The 24,039-nt window shown below is 40.4% G+C and overlaps 1 protein-coding gene and 1 long non-coding RNA gene across 2 annotated transcripts in view; one reads left to right on the top strand and one right to left on the bottom strand.

The window, feature by feature from the left end:
* The window catches only part of BEND5 (BEN domain containing 5), a 734,690-nt gene that overhangs the window by 153,315 nt on the left and 557,336 nt on the right, over positions 1-24,039 (top strand). The window contains exon 4 of the mRNA XM_079980403.1: positions 7,908-8,002. Within this exon, the coding sequence (XP_079836529.1) occupies positions 7,908-8,002 (95 nt within the window). The remainder of the gene's footprint in view (positions 1-7,907; positions 8,003-24,039) is intronic.
* Positions 1-24,039, bottom strand: part of LOC307218352 — a 56,924-nt gene that overhangs the window by 14,570 nt on the left and 18,315 nt on the right. The gene's annotated exons all lie outside the window — the stretch shown is intronic.

Raw genomic sequence — 24,039 nt, 5'->3', positions numbered from 1 at the left:
GCAAAGTTCTTAACCTGAAGCACTATTTCTGGGTTAGCGGAGTCTGTAACCTGAAGCGTATGTAACCTGAAGCGTATGTAACCTGAGGTACCACTGTACAGGGGAAGAACGGGTACTCTTTTTTTCTTTAAAAATCAGGACGGCTGTACAAATGCCTGGTCATAGGAAACTAACCAGCTAATTAATACTACAATTATGCAGATAAAAAACTGTTGCTTGGTGACACCAGCTTCAATATCACCATTTATTACCAGCATTTTTGTCTCCAATTAACAAAGCAGATGGAACCTGCTACTATCAATGGGAGCGAGGACTGCAGAGACAGGCAGGCAGGGTAGCCGAGTGTCTATCACCATAACACCCTTTCTGAGGGTGACTTGGAGCGGATGTTGTGGTGGGAGGGTGTTTTATTTTTATTTTGCCACCATCATCGCCCCAGATAAAGGTCTGTGATAAGCTATAGCTGGTGTTCGACCATATTTGTCACAAATCTGCCACTATCACTTGAGTACTCTTCCCTGTCATTTCTTTGCCAGCATTCCTCAAATCACCTAATAATTAACTTGGCTGAGCTCCACTTCCATGGAGAGAATGTTCAGGAGCAATCATGTAAATGTCCCTGGCTATTTCTCTGTTCCAGAGTCGACTGCAGGTTTAACAGGATCAGCAGCTGGTGTGACAGGGAAATCCGCAAGAACAATCAGAAAATCATTCTGATCCTTTAGTCTTTTGGGTGGAGCCATCAGAACAGATCCCCTGCAAAGTTTTGGGATGCCAGTGATCCTAATTCTGACCAGATAACCATCTGTCCATGAAAACAGAACTGTATCTAAGCCTGTATCTAGATCACCCTCATCCTATCCAGCATCAAAAACCTAGTCCAGCCTGTGTCCAGCTAAATGTGTGGGGCCAGAAATCACCAATGTTGGCAAATCAACAACAATGAAAACAATTTTGTTGTTGATCTTACAACTGAAACTAGTTTTCTGATATTAGAATAGTAATGCTATACAACAACAAACATGCATTGTTCCACTACCATTATCAATGAAATTTGAAATTAAATCTTACTTTTTGTACTATTCTGTAGTATGAAAGATTACGAGAGACCTAAACTTGAATAGCAAAGCCTGTGATTAACCTTGTAATAGCAATAAAAGCCACTCAAAATACAACGAAATATCACCAAAGGCCTTCTTGTCTACCGCTGAATTAAACCCAATTCTGTGTTTAATTATTGGAGACTCTCTTATTTCTTTTTTCTTTTTAACAGAAAGACATAATCTCTGTGATGCTACCAGTAATTTAGCTAATTTGCTTTTCTGGAGACCATCTGTTTTTCCCACATTCGGCAATATAGTAATAATTTTTTGTTCCTTCCTTATGTATCAAGTCTTCCTACTTCCTTCTTTCAACATTACACTATGTATTGCTCAGTTTCTCAGCAGTCATGCAATGAAGTGTCCATTGGCACCTTAAAAGCTAACACATTTATGATGGCATAAGCTTTTTTGAGATAGAGCCTACAGCATCAGATTTATAAAGGGATATCCTAGCTGAGAGAATTATATACGCATTGATAACTGAAGAAACATACTATTTTGACATTCATTGTTTTAAGACCACACAACCATTATATATCTGCCTTCTGAGATGCATCTTATAGAAGGAGATGTGAAAAACCAGAGGATGTAGAGAGTCAAAGTTATAGCCTGCTCCTATGATCAGGGCAAAAAGTAGATAGGATCAAATGTAAGGGCCATAGCATTAGTGCCCTGTTGCAAATCTTGGTGTTGCATGATGACTAAGGAGGCTGCATTTTCATTGCAAAAAGGCTTTCACTGGTCAAATGGGGAAACAGTAGGAGATAGAATGAGGAAACAGGAACCATAAGAGCAAATCTATTCTCAACACTATGTTTTGTTGTAGTATAGTCATCTTAGTCGTGTTCGACTCTCCGTGACCCCATGAACCAGAGCATGTCTTGGAAACTCTCACTTTCTTCTCAAAGCTTCTCCTTTTTTATGTCCATGGAGTTTTCTTGGCAGAATACTGGAGTGGTTTGCCAGTTCCTTCTCCAGGTGGATCACATTTAGTCTAAACTCTCGGCATAGCTCATACCTTCTCTGAATTATTCAAGCCCCTTCGCCACAACAAGGCAGGGATCCATGAAGGGGTCACTATGTCTAAGGGACCACAAAACGTTAACTGAAAAATACGTGTAAGCTCCAAGGCTGGCAGCCCAATTATTTTCACACAACACAGGTAGATGCACAAATGACTAATTTTGTAGCAGACACCAACCACGTCACAAACAGACACAATTGGGTATTGTCAGATTCTGTTTCCTTACTTTGATTTACATATCACAGGCATAGGCAACCTCGAACCTCCAGATGTTTTGTCACTCAGTTGTAACAAGAGAACAGTTGTGAAGAATTCAAAGGGTTTGGCAGTTTTTATTGCATCAGATTATTATAAGAAACAAGGTTAGACCACTACAAATTCTCTGTAGGCCATGGATTTTCAGTTTGCAAATGAAGGTCCTGTAGCTAGAGGCCAAAATTGCATAGGATGACATTCATTATCACACTGTTCCAATAACTTCATGTGAAGAAGCACTACAGATTGCCTTATGGAACATTCCCCCCTCTCCTCCCACAGCACAGTGTTCTGGAGGTTCTCCTGACCCCACTCCCTAGCCTATTTCAGGGTTGGGGTGCCAGGGTTAAAGCCCCACTGCACAAGGAGAAAGCCTTGCACACGGCTTCCATTGACAGGGCTGGCTAGGTGAATCCTGCCCATGCATTGAAAACTCTGTTTTTGTGCACAGAATTGATCTGGACTTCCTTTGTTGTATCTCTGCACACAGTGGCACTGCACACATAGATATTGTCATGTATTAGCAGCACATTATTTTTCCTAATACTTTTGGAACAGGACTCCCCTGACGCTGGTTATTGTGAAGGAAGGAGAATTTCATCAAAGACATATTAAAGCAATATTATAAAGAGGGGGGAAATGCCCGTGATGAAACATTCTGTCTGTACAACAGTTAATGCAACAGAAGTTCTGTCCCATGGAAGGTGAATCATGGAACCCTACCCAGTATACAGTTTCAATTGCAATGTTAACACTCCTGAATCTGTGGTAATTTCTTGCTAAACTTCATAGTGTTGCTTCTTGCTGCATAATAATGCTTACCCTTAAGAATGGAAACTTGAATCACTCAGCTGCCTTCTCTTGAGGATTAAGATATCAGCAGATTTTGCAAGTAAACTTCTAAAGCACCCAGCTGTTACCACCCACCTGCAGCCATAATAGTGATTGAAAAGAACATGGATGCCTAAACATGGATAGCTTCTCTAATTATGTGGAAACTGAGAAGTTTAATGCATGACCATACTTAAAATACTACCAAGGTACGGAATGTGCATTGTGGAATTTAAAAGTTATAAACCAAAACAAACCACACATGGATTTTATACCAAGTATCTTTCAATTGTTGCCAGAACAAAAGAATCATTTCCAAATACTAATTGTCAAAAGTTTATTCATAAGAATGCACAAAATACAACCATCTGGCTAAATTTTGTTAAAGGAAAGATAGCTGCTTTTTGCCATGTTTACGTTATAATGTATTCAGCTAAATACAGTCATTCGTCTCTGTCTTATTTTTGGTTTTTTTCTCCTCTTAAAGCATCTTTAATAGGTAGTCCAAGAAGTAGGGGGAAAACATGCAAATATGTAAGCTCTCCTCTTCATTGCCATTTTAAATGAGTTCAGTAGCTACCTGTGCTTTGACAACTTAAACATAACAAGGCACAGGTGCTCCTGATTAACAAATCAGCTAGGGCTCTGTACAGTTCCCTCCACAGGTGGGAATGAATTTTCTTGCCCTGACAGCAGACAGGCTTTAAATATTTGTTAACTGGTAGGGGAGGACTAAATGCCATAAATATTTAATTTTTTTAAAAAAGAAGCAGCAGTTATGTATTATGTGAAAGGACTGTTTCAACTGGAGATTTATAACTGTAAATATTGCTGGCTGAACTAAAACTGAAAGATGTAATGTTTACCAGTCTTTCTTGGCAGGTTTGTACAGAAGTTTTATTTATTTGCACAGTCACAAGTGGTACAAAAATTGGTTAGTGGCTGTTATTATTAGTAGGCACCATGCTTTGAACACCCAGAAAGTACAGTAAGCCCGTAACCTATGCGGGGGTTATATTCCAGGGATCATTCCTAAAGCCAAAATTATGTATAGTCAAAGCACATTGGTTAATGGTGGGTAAGATTGCCAACGTCATTTTTCCTGGGCATCTGCCCCCTTTCTATTTTTTAATTTTTTTTTTGAAGGTCATAAATCCAAATGCATCCAAGTGAAATGTGCCTACGTTGCAGGCTGTATAAAAACAGTATTATCTACCTTTGACAAATGTTCACATGAAATTTAACACATATAGGATTACGTTAATAGTTCAGTTGTAGAGCACTTGCTTTTCACAGCATATCCAAACAAGACTGGAGAACACTCCTTTCTTAAACCCTGGGGAATCAATGCTAATTCATGCAGAATAGGGTGAGAGAACCATTTGTCCTCCAGATGTTGTGGAACTACAACTCCCATCTGCCTTAGTCAGCATGACTAATGACTGAGGATGATGGGAGATGCAGTTCAGCAACATTCTGAGGGCCAAAGGTTCCCCACACCTGAAATCAAGGGCTTTAACGTCCCTCTGCCCTCAAACATGAAATAATGTAGCACATGAAACACTATCTGCACTGCTTGGAATGGGATGGTGGTGCTTATCCTGGAAGATAGGGTAAGTAGTTGTTGGTACAGGGCAGGGGGGTTAATTCAGGAAGTTTGAGACATGCTACTTTATAACAGAATGTTTCATTATGTTCTTATATATGTTGGAAGTTGCCCAGAGTGACTGGGGCAACCCAATTCAATGGGTGGGGCATTGTTGTTGTTGTTAAGCTGGTTAGTATCACCAATATGATGCAAGTATTGTATTGCTGAAATAAATGCCAACTTTGTATTGCATGATTTAGTATCAGACTGTCACAATTAACCAAAAAAAAGTAAAGAAGGAAAAAGCGCTTACGTAAAGCCAGCAGGAATATTTAAATTGCCTGCAAAAAGGGTGTGTGTGTGTGTGTGTGTCAAATCTAGCAGCTATTTATTTTATTAATGTCAGCAAATGTTTCCTTACTATATCACAAACTTGTATTACACTATTTCACTTCAGGATATATTTGTATACTTTAGTGAGCAAGCTGCATATTTTCTGTTTCTGTTAAGATGTGCATTGAAGTTATTACATTTTATATACTTCACTTGGTGGACTATCTAGTAGAGTTTTACATGTACTGATAATATGCCAAAGCTCCCTATTTTAATTTTAAACCTGGGATTTATATGTTACATTAGACTAGGGGCATAGTTTGATAAAGTTAATCACTGCTATGAAATGATTTTAGGTTGCATAGCTTCCTGAAAGGACTGAAACTGCTTGCTAACTGCACTTTGAGAAAAAGTGGTTGAAACTGTATAATTATACTTTTTCAAATATTTATAAATTTACTGCTTAACCTAGTTGGTTAAATTTACCCAAAACTAGTAGCAGAGATGGGTGAGGACCCACTTGGTTGGGATGAGACCATTCTTAGTGTCTGCCACCTGTCCTGTGTTAGTCATTATCCACTTCGTAGAATTAGAAAGTTCCTTCCTGCCGACCTCAGCATAATTGCATTAAAGTAATAGAGGCACTTTGTTAGTTTAGATTTTTCACCATGAACATCAGGTTTAACTAACCAATTTGCTCCAGCTTAATTTGGTTTTATAAACAGAAGTCAAATTAAACAGCTTCTATTTTATTTAAAATGCTTCTAGTTTACAGTTTGGAATGAACACATATTTACTATTGAATATTAATATCACAAACTGCCATATTGCTATTTTGGGAATGTAAACAGCAGAAACACAGCAATTGTACTACATGGACATCCTGCCCATTAAAAAGTCAGCTTGAATATAGCAAATTGAAAACCACAATTAGTTAAAGGTAAAGGTAAAGGTACCCCTGCCCGTACGGGCCAGTCTTGACAGACTCTGGGGTTGTGCGCCCATCTCACTTAAGAGGCCAGGGGCCAGCGCTGTCCGGAGACACTTCCGGGTCACGTGGCCAGCGTGACATCGCTGCTCTGGCGAGCCAGAGCCGCACATGGAAACACCGTTTACCTTCCCGCTGGTAAGCGGTCCCTATTTATCTACTTGCACCCGGAGGTGCTTTCGAACTGCTAGGTTGGCAGGCGCTGGGACCGAGCAGTGGGAGCGCACCCCGCCGCAGGGATTCGAACCGCCGACCTTTCGATCGGCAAGCCCTAGGCGCTGAGGCTTTAACCCACAGCGCCACCCGCGTATGTAGTACGTACATAATTAGTACATACATCAACCATGGGGAACCTGTGGCCCTCCTATGATGTTGGACTTCTAGTATCCCTAACCATTTGACATGCTGGATGAAGCTGATTGAGTGTTGGAGTGTAACATCATCTGGGTATATATGCTGGCTGTCCTCATCAGCAGTAAACAAACCTGTCCACTTGGGAAGGTGGAGCAAGAATTCCAGGTGTATGTGAATACTTAATTCAACAGACCCCCCCCAAGAGCCCCAATTTTGCCCTATTGGCAGTCCTTGTTTTTGGTCAGGTGCCCCAGGGTTTTGTTTGAATTTGGGGCACCCTGCTTTTGGGCTGCGACAGCAGCATCGGAAGGCGGCATGAGGGTTTATTCCCAAAGCTTCATTAGTGCTTAATAACCTTTGGGATGGAGAAGGTTGGATTCTAGCACCCTGCAGAGCCCTCAAGCTTACTGCCCTGTTGGTCTCTCCTCTTTCCTCTCCTGAGGCCACAAATTAATAAGGTTGCTTTACTTTACTGACAATGCCAACATAGCCCCTTCACCTGGAGCCTTATTAGAAATGGACTAGAATAAACTTTGGGGAATGAGTGCGCTTCCTATTTTTTTCTTATTCATAGCTTGAGACAGTTGTTGGCATTTAGCATATTCTCCATGGGCCATAGATACTTCATATTCTTCATCTTCTGGTTAGAACCAGCACACCTGACACAATATCTATGCCATCAGGTATAAGGCAAATGGCCATGGTTTGCCCAAAATGGACTGGTGGGCCTAATTAGGCCCATGGGCTGGAAGTTCCTCACCCCTGGTGTCAGGAGATTCATCCAGGCCCCATCTGGTGATTTCAGAGTGCAAGGCGATAAAATTTACCATTATTAAATATTAAGAAATTGCTTACTTTTTAAATTTAAAACCATTTCTACTAATGGCTACTTTCTCAAATTCATTAGCCAGTTCTTAATCTGGTTCAGGTGTTCCACAAATACATTGCTATGATTTGTTTTTTAACTGGAATGTCACACTGACATAGCCTGTGGTGTCTTATTAGGTAGGAAAGACTCCCCTCCCCCCCAACTGGTGTTTTGGTTTTGTGGTAGATATTCCCATGTGTTTTCTTTCATATCTTGTTTCTGGCAAGAAATACACTAGAGGCCGAGTAATAATAAATGTTCTATTTTTTTGCAGGTTTGCTCATAGCTCCTTTTTTGTCTTTCCATTTTCTTTTCTCTTTCTTTTCCCAACTGCAATGATTACCAGTAGAATACAATTAGCAACTTTCAGCCGTGCAACAAGAATGCTGGGAAAATTAAATATATAAGCAAAAGCATTCTACATGCTCCTGAAGGATTTTTTAAATGATTGTCTTGTTTATATTTCAAAATTTGGCATCTGGTTACACAGCTCTGACATTGGTGATCTATGTGAAATATATTTAATAAACAACCGAGATTCTCCCTCACCTTGTGTCTTTCAGAGAGTCATTTTCAACATTGTAAACTTCAGTAAAACCAAAAGCCTCTATCGGGATGGAATGGCTCCAATGGTGAAATCTACAAGCAGGCCAAAATGGTAAGTTACCACACCAGTTAATAATTGTGGTTTTGGAAAAAGCTTTGGCCACAATATATCTTGGAACTGCTGCTCTTTGTTTTATTTGGTTAAACTTGGATAATCTTTGTTTTCTTTGTATATACTTCAGCTATTGTGCTATTTCTCTCTCCACAACAGAAGCTAGTTGTTTTTATATTATGGCTTAACCTTGTGAGTGGCAGATTTGGCATAGGAAGGTAGTTATACAGCCCATACCAGAGTCGGAGACAATAAACAATTTTCCTTTGCACTTTTGCATATTATTTGGATGCTTTGCTGGTAAAGGTTGTTGCAAATTTTCACCAGTAGTTTCTTATAGTAAGATATGTGTATACAATTTACCTGATAAATGTGGAGGAGGCATTTGAGAGGTTAGACACAACAGAACAAGCCTGGAAAGCTAGATAAGATCAGGCTGCCTTGTTTTTGTTTTACTTCATGCCACCCAAGAAGAGCCCAATTAATTGGGATTTTAGATGTTGAGATCTTGCTAGCAAAGATGTCCTTTGTAAATTATCCTCTTAGAACTATGAAACTACTAATTTTGGATGGAGTAAGACCAGTAAAGTACCACACATGCAGGCATATGAACTATTATTTTTCTCTCATCCATTCTGTTCCCCAAAATCTTATTTGTAACAGTTTCAAGCCAAATACATCAAGTTCACCAAGCACCTTCTGAATCTTTCTATTTACAGAATTAATTTCTAATTTTTGCTGTTAATTAAGTACCACTGATTTCCTCTTCATTATTCCCCTGATATGGTTTCACATTGAAACATCAAACTGTAAAAATCTATGTAAAATAGGCCTACAAATATACAGCCTTTTCTGTTGTTTTAAGGGATATTCTTTCACATATTCTCCAGTAACTTAAATATTTCAGTGTTTCAAATTGTTGTTCATATGTACATTAAAACAAAGATTGTTGTGCTCCCGAGAAGGAACTTTTCCTTGTTCTTCTTCTTTGCCTTCAGGCATCTTTCCTACTATATACAAACAAGCTGACTAAATCAGACCAGTTACAATTTCATCAAACAGTGACAAGTATCAAATACTGCAGGGGAAAATAAAAATAAAAGGCAGAAGGGGTACCACTCAAATAAATAAAGCTATTTCTGCATGCACACAGAATGGCATAGCTTCATTTGGCAGCTATGTTGACTGTAATCTGTCTATAGACGCCATGTGCAGAATTTATTTTATTTCCTATATGGAAAGGGGTATGGCCATTTTCCTAGATTTGTCTGGAAATGGTTGGAGCATAACTAATGCCCCTACACTTCAACAATCATGGAATATAAGATACATTTTAGAACTAGATTAAAGCATCTAGAATTATGTTATTATTTACTTACATAAAATATTTTAAAGCCACACTTTCATATAAACATCACAAGGGGGTATACAGACTAAAGACACACTATTATGATAAAAACATTGAGCTTCCAGTGGTTCCACTCCTGTAGGCATAGGAGCCAACTCCTAGGGGCTGAGGGGTTTTCGTCTTCCCCAATAAAATATTTAAGGGGGCTGGACCCCCTCCCAAGAGTTGATTAGCATTGCCATTCAAATGGTGTGCATTCACCACATAATATGATCAGTTATGTGGGGCAGGGCTTATCTGCACTCCTTACTCCAAAATTCAGGTTGGCACCCCTACCTCTGGGAGAGCTGTTTACAATATTTAAAGCAGAGCTTTCCAAACTTGTAATGCTGGAGACACACTTTTTATACATGCATCATTTCATGACAGAGTAATTCAGTTTTACTAGCAAACCGGGGGTTAAGCAAACTCCTTTCCAGCCCTGGCGGGGAGCATTCGTGCAACACACCTACACGCTGCAGCCGACACACACAGTTTGGAAAGCTCTGATTTAAAGAGCCTGTACTGTAACCTATTCTACACTTGCAGTTTCCTGTGTGGTTATGGAGAATGAAAAGGTACAGTGGAATCGTCCTCAGATTCTGAGGCGGATGGAAGAGCCATGTCAAAAGACTCCCATCAGGTTGAGGGGCTCCCTCGAGTTGGGGTGACTGCTATAACATCTGTATCAGAGTCCTTCTTAGACCAAGAGGGGACATGACAGCCCTAGGAACTTCTGTGGTCTCCTTGTGGTTGCTGGTTGCTTGTGCGGAGGTTGTATATGAGAAGCACAGGCTCAAGCTGTTTGACTTGTTGGCATCTATTGTTAGTAATATATCAAATATATTGCAAGTCGTTAAGTGACAAATACTAAATATCATTGTATGTTATCAGATGCCATCATATATATTCTGAAAACTCATTGTTAGGGGTTTTATGTCAATTATGTCAGTCAGAACTCATGGCACTAAACCACAACTTCTGTGAAGTAACGTAGTGTGTCATATCAAGCTATATTGGTTGCATTTCACAGCAGGTAGGAAAGGCACAATGAAACGGGAAAGATGCTAATTTAAACCAATGAGATGTGATGTAACTTGTCAGGTAAAATTGATCAGAATGATTTGCTCGTTATATGGCAAAACCTCAGGTCTATTTTTCTTGATGATTCCGCTTACAATTGTCAACAAACTCTTATTTTTCCTTTTTAAAGATGTGAATATGTTTTTGGGGAAATGTGCTTATGCTTTTGTGGATCTCTTTTGTGAGTTGATACAATAGACATATGTATATTGCCCTTATTAGTGATGTGTGAGCTCACACTAGCTTACCACAGAAGGCACTCCATTGTTCTTTCTAGGAAAATTATCAGAAAACTGTTAGGGTCTTACAGCACTTATTTTTTTAAAAAAAGAAAACTAGAAATTGGGAGATCAGCCCCAGTCCTCTATGCCATCTCCACACTTCCCAAGCAAGCTTGTTTTGCAAATGAGTTGAGAACTGGGAGTGGAGATAAAAAATTAATGAATAGTCCAGTAGCACTTCTGAAGAAGTGTGCATGCACACGAAAGCTTATACAGTTGTACCTCAGCTTAAGAACATAATTTGTTCTGGAGGTCCGTTCTTAACCTGAAGCACCACTTTAGCTAATGGGGCCTCCTACTGCTGCCGTGCTGCCGGAGCACGATTTCTGTTCTCATCCTGAAGCAAAGTTCTTAACCCGAGGTACTATGTCTGGGTTAGCGGAGTCTGTAACCTGAAGCGTCTGTAACCCAAGGTACCACTGTACCCAGAACAAACTTAGTTGGTCTCTAAGGTGCTACAGGTCTATTTTTTAATTTTTTATTTTGACTGCATCAGACCAACATGGCTACCTACCTGAATCTGGGGATGGAGAGAATTTGCTGAAGATAGGAAATGTCTTAATAGTTCTCCTTTTAACTAGCCAGGTTGCTCCTGAGCTTGCTTAGGATCATTAGTTCCTACTAGGATGCGTGCAACATGTAATTTTCAATGCTTTCTGTATGAATTCGGCAGAGACACATTCTGAACCAACAGTGTTCACATTTGCTGCCACTGCTAGTTACTGTTGGGTGTGGTTTTCCCGACTCATCTAAGTAGTTTGGCTTGTCTGAGCTTTCTCAAGAGAATTTTCAGAAAGAGGTGGGGACTTTCACACAAGTTCCCTGAGAATGCTTGGAAGGCCACGTTGATGGCCGAGAGCTTGAGCCTAACGTCTTCTGCCATCTTCCACCCAAGGAAGCATACCATTGTGTGGAGTGCGGGGCAGGGGGTTGATTGTACAGAGATGAGAGAGATGGCAGTAAGAAACAAGCTGGGAACCAGGAAGCTGGGAACCAGGAGCTGCACCAGAAGATCAGAGTCAAGAGACAGAGCCAATAGTCAGGACCAAGGCGTAAGCAGCAGCAAGGAGAAAGTCAGAGGCTAGGACCAAAGGACAAACCAGGAGGCAGAATCAAAGGGCCCAAAGAATACAGGATAACAGTGTTGCTCAGGCAAGGCTCAACTAGAACTGTCATATATTCCTTCCTGTTCAGAAGAATCCAATGGCCAGCCTTGGCAGACAGTTCAGGGCTTGAGGGCACTTTGCTGCCTAGGTAGATGCTGAATTTGATGGCTCATCTCTTGAGGAAGCTGCACACAGATCTAGCTTAAGTCCCAGTAGCTCCTCCGACAGGAGAATTGGCCAGTTTAAGAAAAATTAGATATTCCTGAGCATGTTCAGGAGCATCTTTTTGCACTTGCAATGCATAGGATTCAAAATTTTAGTTTCTTAAACCCCCAGCCCAATTCATTTGGCTGAGATGTATTAGAAACTACAACTGCTATACAACCTGGTGGCAAAGGATGCTCCTAAGCATATTCAGGAACACATAGGATTTAAGAATAGGCCTACAATATGCATCCCTTATATTATCCCATTTCCCCTCCCTTGTTCTTCTGCCTTGTTTCAACACTCCCTCCTTCCCCCCTTGTTCATTTTAGTGTTTGTTGTTGCTCCCTAATTTCATATACTAGTCTCCACTCTTCCAAACCATTAGTTTTACTTCATAGGCTCTAATACATTAAATTTTATGCGTTGCACACACATGCATTGCCATTCCCCTGATTCCACAAGGTTTTGCAACTTTTCAAAGTGAAACGGAAAAGTGACTTGTTCAGTAAGCAGCAGATTTTCTAAATGATGAAGTGAGCAAGCACTCTCTTTGGGTAGGCTAGCTATAACTCTTGATTATTCAGCAAGAGCATTGCCTCATTGGGGACATTAGTTTTCAAATTGCGCTAATCTTTTTAAAGTAACAACTGGCCACTCATCACCTTAGGTATTCCAGCAAAGATCCTGTGCAAAACTCTAATTAGTATTTATGAAACAGCAGCTTGTCCCTGTAGAATAATAGCTGTAGCTGGCAAATATCTATTTGACACCTGTTAAGTCTTCAAACATTCTGCATCTTAATGAGGAGAGAGTGCTAGGTGAAGTCCAGACAATTCAGAGGTAAGTGATAACAAAGAACAAATCAGCAGTGGTGATGGTTATTCTCTGCAGGTGACAATCTTGTAACAAGCCTAGCATTAGCAAGTGACATAGTCAGGCATATGCTGAGGCCCATTGACCAGTGGGGCCTCACAACTGCTTAGAGATGAGGATGAACTCCAATCTGCTGCCATGTTCTGCATGCTGTGGCCAGGCTAAGCTTTCTATGTGCCTCAGAAGCAGTGTGTGAAAATTGCTTCTCATGCAGCTGTTGTGTACCTATACAACTAGGAAACGGGAACTCATTCTAGAAGCATCTGCAAAGTGTAAGAGAATGAGAGATTTCCCTAGTGGAACGTGCAATGACATGAGGGCCACTGAGGCAATATCCAGTTTTCTGTTGTGAAAGCTGACCAGCTCAACTGTGGGCCACGTATGTTCAACTGAACTTCCTCTTAGGGGAAGGAGGCAGTGACTAAAGTCACCTCTGTACCTGCAGTATGACAAGGAAGGCGAAGGAGGGCCCTGCAGTTCTCTTGCCCAGGGTATTCAACTCTCTGAGAAGGTTCTCAGGTGTACATTTGTCAATAGTTATATCAGTCAGCAAATAATAGGACATTAACTGCCTGAAGAGAGAATTTATAACTCTCTACTCTTTATATATAACGTCAGGTTCCAGGTTTCTGGCCTTGACAAAATTGTCACTAGTGTTCCTTTTTTATATTTCATTCTTCAAAATGGCTGTTAAACGTGGACTTGTCTTTCTAGTCAAGCAGTGCTTTGACATCTATTACATCTACTACAAAATTATTTTAGACTCTGCTGTAGCATTTCTCCCTGTAGTGGTCTGGGTGCCGGAGAGCTTCCTGTGGAGTAACTTAAATGTTAATTTATATAGATGTCAGTAAACTTGTTTTCCTTTCACATCAGGAGGGTTACCGTTTGCATTGCTTTTCTATAAATCTATCAAATAAAATGCAAATGTAAAGAGCTGTATTTCATGTTTTATTGATCAGGAGAAGGCAGAGTTGTTGTGACAGCATCTGAATTTTGATTAGCTGTAACTTGCCTGTTTTAAAGTTTATTTTTGGGTGTAGAACTGCAGTCACCTCAGTTTTGTGGGCAGGTGTGCCTTTGTCACTTGCATTCTGTAGAAGATGTTATTGGAGGTTAGGTCATTGTGCGTGGGAAAGTGAGAAGAAATCTAGTAGTTAGTGACCATTATCTTAGGGGGGAGAGGGGTTTCTTAACCATAGGGGTCTTCTGGCTTTCTCTTCTTCCTTCCACAACTCCCGTGCTCACACCGGCCAATGGAGTGAATGGGCAAAGAGGCCTGTACTCCCTTCTTCCTCAGCATGTGGAATATACTAGAGTAGAATGCACAGTGAACCCTGGGAGATGTGATTTCTGCAAGGCATTTGGTGTTTCTCAGCCACTGGGGAGAAACAGCATCTCCCAAGATTCCATATATATACCTCCCTAGTAGCATTTCAGCTGCTGAGGAGGGAAAGAGACTGAAAAAGGGGGAAACTGAGACCTCTTCTTCCCATTACAGCTGTTGCTAGAGCAGAAGCCTAGCAAGGTGGGTGGAGGGAAGAAGAGTGGGAGGGAGGATTAAAATGAGAATTGTAATGTTCATCTTCAGATTGAATATGCATTCCTACCTCTCATTCTTTCCAAACTCTTTGAAAAAAATACAATTGTGAAAACTGGTTATTTGTATAATTAGCATTTGGTAACATAAGGGATTTTTCTCTAATAAATAAGAGGGATTCATAAAAGAATCACTGCCAAATTTCTGGGATGACTGATATGTGTTGGCAAAAGTTACTTCCTCTGATAGTGAAGTGGAAAAAGATAATAGGAATTTTTAAACTGCAGCAGTTTTTAATCACATTTTAATCACATGCCTAAGTACACAACCCTGTGAAAGTTAAGTATGTGCTTAGTTAAAGTGCAGGACCTTTAGCTAGAACCTGCCCTTATATTCTATTTTAAGTGAATGATTAAGTGTTCTTACCTGGGGGAACTGATCACTATGATTACTTCACCTGCTGGTTTCTGGAAATGGAAAAGTGGATGAATGTTAACAGTCTGGAATGATGAATGCAGTTCATTTAATTCAGTGGTCCTTCAATGTTTTTATTTGGATATTTTTTGTGGACTGTAGAGCAGGAAGTACGCAGTCTAGTGTGGGGCCAGCCAAGATAAAAATAATACACAGAATCAATATTGGATTGAAATAGCCCACAACTTTTATTGTTTACAGATGTAAGTAGGCTTAGAGGAAGGCGTTAAGTATGCATCAGGTTTCAGTCAGCCCATCTGCTCACTGATAAGAGGTTAGGTCAACCCTGGGTAGAGGGTCACCCTGTGATGCATCACCTTGGGGTGAGCCCAGCAGGGTTGCCACTTGGAAGGGTGCTATCAGCCCCTGTGTGGACTCCCAGACAGAGATACCGCTTCCAGGGTCCCTTTAGCGGGGTACCTAGTAAGCTAAATATGCAACTCAATGCTTTACCCACCAAAAGTTATGATGATTGCTATGAGGTAGGCGATGAACCTGTAGAGCAGCCCATTTGTCTAGAGGGAATGCAGCAACTGAGGCTTCCATAGTAAGGTCTGCCCACTGTTTGCCCACTTGCCTTTGGGCAGGACCTATAAGAAACAGGGCAAATGATCTGAGTGGGCCATGACCAGGTATGGCATGGCTTTAAAGGAGATAGGCAGTGGTTTGTGCAACATATGTATATGAGAGGTAAGGAGCATGAGTGAATATGGATGTCAAAATGGTATGTGCATGAAGAATGTGAGTGGTGTTTATTCATGAAAGAAATGTGTGAGTACTGTGCTCACATGTGTGTAAATGTATACAGACTACGTATGACAAACAAAACATTTTCAGAGCCCCTTCCTTCAAAATCTTCACATCCATTAAGTTGCACAAGGCATGATTTATAATAAGTATAAGCTGGGGTACTGAACAAAAAACCCCACAATGCTCCCTGCATATAATTTGTGCCTTCCAAATAGATATGAATGAATAGCTGAAATAATAGGAACTGTATGAGTAGGTTAAAAATACTATTTTGCTAGTAATTGCAGTTGGCAACAGTGAGTGCAGAGCCAGTGCCCATGAATATACAAAAGGGGAGATCATATATGTTCAAGGAAACATTGTCTACTCAAGCCTTCCATTAGCTTCCCACTGGAGCATGAAATAAGGACATTCTCTGCAGTAACATTGCAGCACATCCCTAGTTAACAAGGGCACCCCCCCTTAAGATTACAGAAATGTGCATTAAGAGTAGAAAAGTCTCGGGGTAAGTGAAGGCAAGATACAGAGTACACACCATCGTTTTCACAAATATCAGTTTCACATCATGCCTTGTAGCATGAATCAAATGCTTGGGAAATTTCTAAAAGCTGCTTTCGTCTTTATCACTTATTTTCTTAAGCAACTGTTCTTCTAAGTAGCATTCAAATATAATTGTCCTGGTGCTTCCTTCAGTCTGTCCCCATATTCACTGTGCAGATTGATAGCAATAGAATTTTTGGCAGGGATTCTAGAACTTGACAATGATGTTCTAATTATCTAATCCAATATTTGTTTTTAACTCTCTTTTTTTAAACCAATAGTTTTATTCATTTTGTAAACTGCTTTGAGATTTTACTACAGTCAAGCAGTATATAAATATTGTTAAATAATAAAATGATAAAAATCTCCACTGTTCACTTTAACAGCCTTATTTTGGGGCCAGAATCCTTTTTGTGCATGGGTCCTGAAGATGTTATGGCTCAGTCTGGGTGTGGTGATCACTCCTGGTGTCCATCAGTGACTTGTGACTAAGTGAGGTTGGGGAGCCTGTAGTCATGTGCCAGAGAGGAAGTTCAGCCAGGTTCAAAATGGCTCTTGAAAATACCATGGCCATGAACTTGGGACACTGGGCCTCAAGCAACTGTAGATTGGCCCAGCTACCTGCTTCTGCCTACCTACTGCCTCCACAGCTGCAAGGGCCTTTGACTGTGGTGAAAGTCTAGGTCACTGGAGACAGGGCTGCCATGTGCCTTACTGTACAGAGAGCTGTTTAGGTTATCAGGTCCATGGTTACGTTTAAAGAACCATAATAATGGAGAGCAGAGGCCTTGAGGTTGCCCATCACCAACACCTGGACAGTAGACTGAGCAAGCTTACAGGTCTCCTGCACATAGTCTTGTGAGGCCAGCCTTTGTTGCATTGAAGTGCAATGGCAGGCAGGAGTGCTTTTGTATTACGCTGGGGGACTAGATTTGGGTTGATGTCAGAGGATATGTTATGCTTGTATGCACAGAGCACCAAGCCTTTGTTGATATGTAATATTCTATACCATCCAATTTTTCTGATTGAAAACCAAGATGCATATCTTCTGGGACGTGCTTCCAGGAGAATCACATGACCTGCACCAGACTCTTGCCCCTCCACTTAAAATGCTTTTTTCAGGACACAATCTCACATTGTGCCCCCAAACAAGCATTTTGGGGTGCTGCATGAGATTGCGGCCACCCAAAAGTGCTTATTTCAGGGTCAGAGCGCAGCGCATGAGCATGTGAGATCGTAGCACCCAAAATGGCTGCCACAATCTTGTGTGAAAAATCAGGCAATTGGCAGGTATGATATTCTATTATTATTATTTTTCACTGCTTATTTAGCTGATGATTCACTTGTTTTATGCTTTCATAATTCTAGTTATTGTTTAATTGCATGTGTTTTATTTTGACAATGTTTTAATAAACTGCTCTGAGGGTTGTTGTTTTACAATCAAGCTGTATATGATTTGTATGAAATAAATAAATCAGTATAGTATTTGTTGGTAGACAACTCTGGACATCAGTTGCTGGAAAAACAAGGTGTAGTATTTTAAAACAAATCATCCTAATACAAAGCAGGAATAATCAAGATTATGCAGTAGTACAGACTAAAACATTTACATGGGTGGCTGAAAAACCATATAAAAGTTAGCAAAAATGCATGATGAGGAGCCAGCAGAATATACGGTAGTCTCTTATGGTAGATCTTTTTCTTATTTTTTTTTTAAATCCTGCATGCATTCTTTGATGGGAAATAGTCCTAAAGCACGCCTGTAGTGAGAAGCATTAGATCAATGTAGTTCAGGTGTGATGGACGTAGCACCACAACTGCATTGCTCTCAGTGGAAAATATTTCCGAGATCTAGAACTGCTGTATACTGAAATCATCCTCTCCCCAATTAAAGCATCTGAAATGTGGATTTTAAACTTTACAAGAACAAGAGAATCTGATCCATTGTTCATGCAATCCCCAAGGCCACTATTTCTCAAAAATGCCTGCATACATTTTACTTCCTCAACAACAATAAAAAAATCTATATAATTACCCAGCATATGAGTGAGGCTGGCTCAGAAAATCAAGCAACATGGGACCTACTTTATGCAAACACTGCATATTAATCATCTTAATATTTATAAGCAATTTAATTTGATATAAAATTGCAATTGTGATATATTCTGTATACAAACAAATGAGTCATTTCTACTGCTCAACTGAAGAACTATAGGCTTTACATACCAGAGAACAGTCACGGTGTGCAGGGAAATAATGACTTGCTTGGGAGAGTAAAGCAAAATACATAAATCTGTGCTAGTGCTCTGACAAAAAAGTGAAGAAGGAAAAAGGAGGAGGAACGGAAATACTAAACTGGAAGGGGGGGGGGAATTAATTATAAGCTGCCAGCACCTCAAATAATGGCAACATCTCCTCCTCCTCCTCCCTCCATCTGACTGGGTTGCCCCAGCCACTCTGGGTGGCTTCCAACAGAATAAAAATGCAGCAAAACATCAAACTTAAACAACTTTCCAAAGACATCTGAAGGGACGTTTTTTAATCTCCTTGACATCTGATGGGAGGGCATTCCATAGAGCGTGTGCCACAACCGAGAAGGCCCTCTGCCTGGTTCCCTGTAACTTCACTTCTCACAGTGAGGGAACTGTCCAAAGGTGCTTGGAGCTGGACCTCCGTGTCCAGGCTGAATGATGGAGATGCTCCTTCAGGTATACAGAGTTGCAACTTTGTATATCTGCTACATAGATAGCATTTCAAAATTGCTCCATGGGACAGCAGTTACTAGACGGTGAGCTAGTTCTGGGAAGTGGCTCATGACTTGGATGGGGGGATTTTCTATAACCTGCTACTGCTTTCCTGTTTGCAGGTGGGCAGGAAGGCTCTTGTTGTATGGATGAAATCCCATGGTGAGCCAGTTCACCACTGATGCAGTCTCCACAACGTGCACTAGTCCTTTGACCAATTGATTTAGAAACTGAAAAAAAATTACAGGATAGTGATGGCCACTTGGCAAGCAGTTATTGTGCAGTGCCTCTCCATCAGAATCATACTTCAATATAAAAAAGTAGCATAGGATGAATAAACTTATTGGTATAGATCCACTGGCGGAGGAAGAGGGGGCGGAGGGAGCGCACCGCCCCTGGCACCACAATGCTGGTGGGGTGCCATCACAGCTGTTCCCCCTGTGCTGGGCACCATGCCCCCACAGGTGGTGTGTCACACCCCTAGGATGTGCGCCACGTGCCTGGGGGTGGTGCGCCATGCCCCTGGGATGCGTGCCACACGCCCGCCTGCTCTCTGCCCCCGGTGCCAGAGCGTGAAGCTCTGCCACTGTATAGATCCATGTCATTATTTTATTTTATTTTATTAAAAACTGCAGGTCCATGCACCACTTGAGATGTGGGCAACTGGCATTGCTTGCTGCTCCATCCTTGCATCAAGTAAGGCTGGTAGCAGCTAGAACAAGAGTCTTTATGATAGTGACCCCTAAACTGTGGAGCCTTCTGCACAGCTACGTAGATTAATATCCCTGCTGGGATTCAGAAGGGAATGTGAGACTTTGCTTTTCCAGCAAGCTTCAGGTTGGTATTGTTTCATTTTCTCTGGTGACAATATTGCTTTCTTGTATGGTGCCTGTGTGTTTTCATCTCTTTGGTTAAGAGCAGCTCCAGGAATGGGACAATGTCTGTGAGGGAAAGGATGGAAATCTTTTCACTCTCAAACCCCTGAACCATGGCCATGATCCATATTGTCCCCTCCTCATTTGCTTTCAAGTGAATGATGACATCCAGCCATTGATCTTGCAGTTTGTTCCCATGCGACCAGATGTCAAACTTTTTATGAAAAAATCTTGACTTGCTTTTGAGACCTTTAGGAAGCTATGGATGTCCTACCTTCAGGTGCACCATTTAGGGAAGATGGAGTGTAGTCACTGCCCCTGTGTTTCAAGCCATGATTGATTATTTCTCCAGCACCCATATTTTCAGCCACCCTACCTGTTTCTTGTATCATACAGCCAAAGGCACAAATTCCTTTGCTTTATTTTTAAATGAGGGAAGTTCCTTTTGCTCTGGCTTCACCACACTGTTTCTGAATCAGTGATTTAACTTTTCATCTTCTGAAGCATTTGCATCTGCTTTACAATGTGACTGTGGCCTCTTGCCCCTATTCCTCCAGTTCTCTCTTACACACATTCAGTGTTAAGTCTTCTGCTGTAAGTAAATGAGGTTAGTACTGGGTTTAACACTTCTTGGAAACACTTTACTATTCTTTCTTTCCCTGTATAGAATGAAAAAAATAACCACAAGGAAAGACTGCTTGCCTCATCAATTTATATTTGAAAATAAGATAGTAATATGACAGAAGTTCATGTCCTGCAAATGTCACATTAAATTTGTTTCTGTGACATTGTGATTTGCTCTTTTAACCATTCTGAAAGCAAAGTGCTTAGCTTGCTTATGGATTCAGATACACAGAAGCTTTCTTATGTAATTTAAGGAACCTCTTTACATCTTTTCCTATATAGCAGCATCATCCACTGGTAACCATGGGCCACACTTAGATCAGAGTATTTTCTGATTATTTGATTTTCATTCTTTCATGAATGCACTGCAAGTGTGTTATTCGCCTGTTCTGTAAATGTCTTAGTCTGGGTTTGGCCATTTGAGTTCTTTCCACAATTGCTCATAATAGCAAATGTCAGTTACAAACACATAATATGGGGTGCAGACACTGATATTGGTGTAATTGTGCCCCTTCCTTTTATCGTCAATGTATTATTGTGAAATTGTGATATAGATCATCACTGTGAATTTCTATAGCCACAACAAATGAATACAGTAAAAATCAGTCTAAATGAATACTTTTAAACAAGTCAGCGTACATTGTCCAACCAAAGGTTTGACTAAACAAATAGGTCTTGTGATGATGAACATGGATACTTGATCAGAGCTTTAGAGGATCTAAAGCTGCAATCCTGGTGTCTTCTACTAGTGAGTAAACCTCATGAAATTCATTAGGACTTATTTATAAGTAGTCATTTCTGAGCCATTCTCAGTTAACTTTCCCCATCAAAGCAGTCACCAAGGCAAATGTTTCTTATTGCTTTTCGTAGTTTTGTTCTTTCTTTGAAGAGTTGCAGCCTGCAAAGCTGCTGCTCTGGGGCAAAAGAACACCACACTCCTGCTTCAGAAGGTGAGCTTCTGCACGCCTATCCAACAGCACTTTTAGCAAGGACAGCTCTTCAGTGTAGCACTTCAGCCCACAATCTTCTTTGGCTCCTATTTTAATCTGAGCTGGAAGGACTGGCTGTTTTCTAATGCTGGCTTCTGCTTAGAGGTAAATATTAGTAAGCCCCCCCCCCCAACTCCTCACTAGGCCCTGAAGCCAGTGACCTTCACCAGCATCTTTAATTGACATGAATGTGAGCAAAACACTTAGTGTCCCTATGTATTTAACAGTCTAAAAACCACTGTGCTGTAGAGGGAAATGAGAGGACCTACTGGGAAGGAGCTATTCAGACAATAGTTAGCCTTGAGAATCCACTAGGGATGTAATTTACTTTAACGGGAGAGAAATGTTCCTTCTTCTATTGTTTATTTGCCAATTCAGCAAAGGCTCCTAATTGAACATGTCTATGTTTTGTTGCATGTTTATGATATGATGATCATTATTTGGTTTGACCTAGTAAAGTACTTAACAAAGAATAGCCATGAGCTCAAATTATATTCTCTAGTCCAGATGCAGCATACAGAGGAAAAAGAGTGTGGATTTTAATTTTTTTTTAAGCTGTGAGCATATCCACAGTTGAACGAAGAATGAGAGGGGTGGCATGGGTGAAAGTAAGCAAGAACAAGAAGGAGAAGAGAGAAAAAAGGGTGGGGGGATTTTAACATTCTATATTTTCCATTTAGGGGTGGGTGGCTGTGTTTGGATTCATTGCAACAAACTCTCAACTTCTGGGACTGGATGGGCTAAAATCCTAGAAAAATCAAATCAGGGATCACAGTCAAGTTTTTAAGCAAAAATTATGATCTCTTTTAGCTCCTATTTTTCTATTTAGGATAGTACAGATTTCATGTGAGCAGAAATGAGAAGAAAAGATACATTCTTATTACAGAAAATTGAGGGTATACTAAGGCTGGTAATGATATTTTATGAGGCATTTTTCTATATGTAAAAAAATGAAAAATACACATGCTTTCATAAATATTCAGACTGAGGGTACTACAAAGATTTAATTATAAAAATATTATGTTCAAGATACTATTCAAAAACTTTAATAGTATAGGAGAACTGGAACTGGCTGAGAGTAGCTCTGAGACAAGTGCAAAGTTTTCCAGGAATGAAGCCAGACCATATTTGTCTCATAATTAATATCTAGTTCCATGAGACAACAGAATTCTCACTCACTTTTACATCATCTCTGTTTATGTTGATCTAGATTTCAATGGTGTTATCACATTACAGAAAGTGTTATCCGCACAATCACTAATGGGTTACCAAATCAAATGTGAGCTTTTCTGAAGCATTCTCCATGGCTATTTCACAGTGCTTGGCTTATTCCATCCATTCTGTGGTGGGTGCAGGCGAGATAATTCACTCATATTTAAATACTGGACTGATTTGCTGCCAGGAGGTGCTTAATTTTAGTTTACAATAGATAATCAAGATCATAAAACACAAACACAATTCAGTTTAAACAATTTCATTCTGAAACCAGCAGTCCAAAACAACAATAGAAAATATCTTACATTTTCCCCCAACCCTAAATATTGGCATTCCCCAGAGCCCATTTTAATGTTCTCCCTTCAGCTCTATTAGAGGGCAGATATCATGACATCCCAGTTGAACAAAGATTATGCCCATGCAACTCTAATGACAGGCATAGGCAATCTTGGCCCTCCAGATGTTTTGAGACTACAATTCCCATTATCTCTGACCACTAGTCCTGTTAGCTAGGGATGATAGGAGTTGTAATCCCATAACATCTGGAGAGCTGAGTTTGCCTATGCCTGTCTAATGAGATTGAATCCATTGGGCACGTTCTTCTATAATGCCCATTGTATTGTGATACCCAAAGAGAGCTAATTCAACCATTATTAAGGAAATTACCTAGCCGTTTAGAGGAAACTTACGTTAAATACCTTCTTGCTGATAAAGTTCTGGATATCATCAGGCATGTTGTGAAATTCTGTTTTATGGCAACAAGGACAATACAGGCCGCGGTGGGACAAACTCCTTTAAGCTCATTAAAATTTCCACAGCCATAAGAGATTGCTGCATTCATATATGTTGCCAAACTACATGTTGTCCACGTTTGCCAGTATTTGCAGTATTTCTTGTGCATATATACACTATTAACTGTACATTCACACCCATGGGGAGCATCTATATTTATTGCACAAGAACAGACCTTCTGCTCATGATTTGGGAGGAGTTTAAAATGATTAATGCAACTTTTAAGTAGCTAGGTGATAGGAATTTTCTTATATGAATCTAATAAGCCCTCTAGGGGAGGCAGGAGCTGATGATGCATAGAAAAATTGAGTTATTAAAATATGCTTACTTTAGTAGCTTATTTTCATTTGTCCCAATCCAGAGATAAACCTGCATAAGAGTGGGTTGTCCACACTCTATTGTGCTATTGTAAATGTGTACTTAGTTACCCACTGATAGTAAATTCCCATTTGAAAAGTTTCTTAGTCCAAGCTTCACTCCATCTTTCCCATTCTAACCCACTCCATAAAGTCCTGACCTCTATCACCCTCCATTTTAAACCATGGGACCTTGTTGAG

Source organism: Podarcis cretensis (assembly GCF_951804945.1).
Source record: "Podarcis cretensis genome assembly, chromosome: 6".
Lineage (NCBI taxonomy): Eukaryota > Metazoa > Chordata > Lepidosauria > Squamata > Lacertidae > Podarcis > Podarcis cretensis.
The sequence above is the reverse complement of the archived record's forward strand: the minus strand, read 5'-3'. Positions and strand labels throughout refer to the sequence as shown.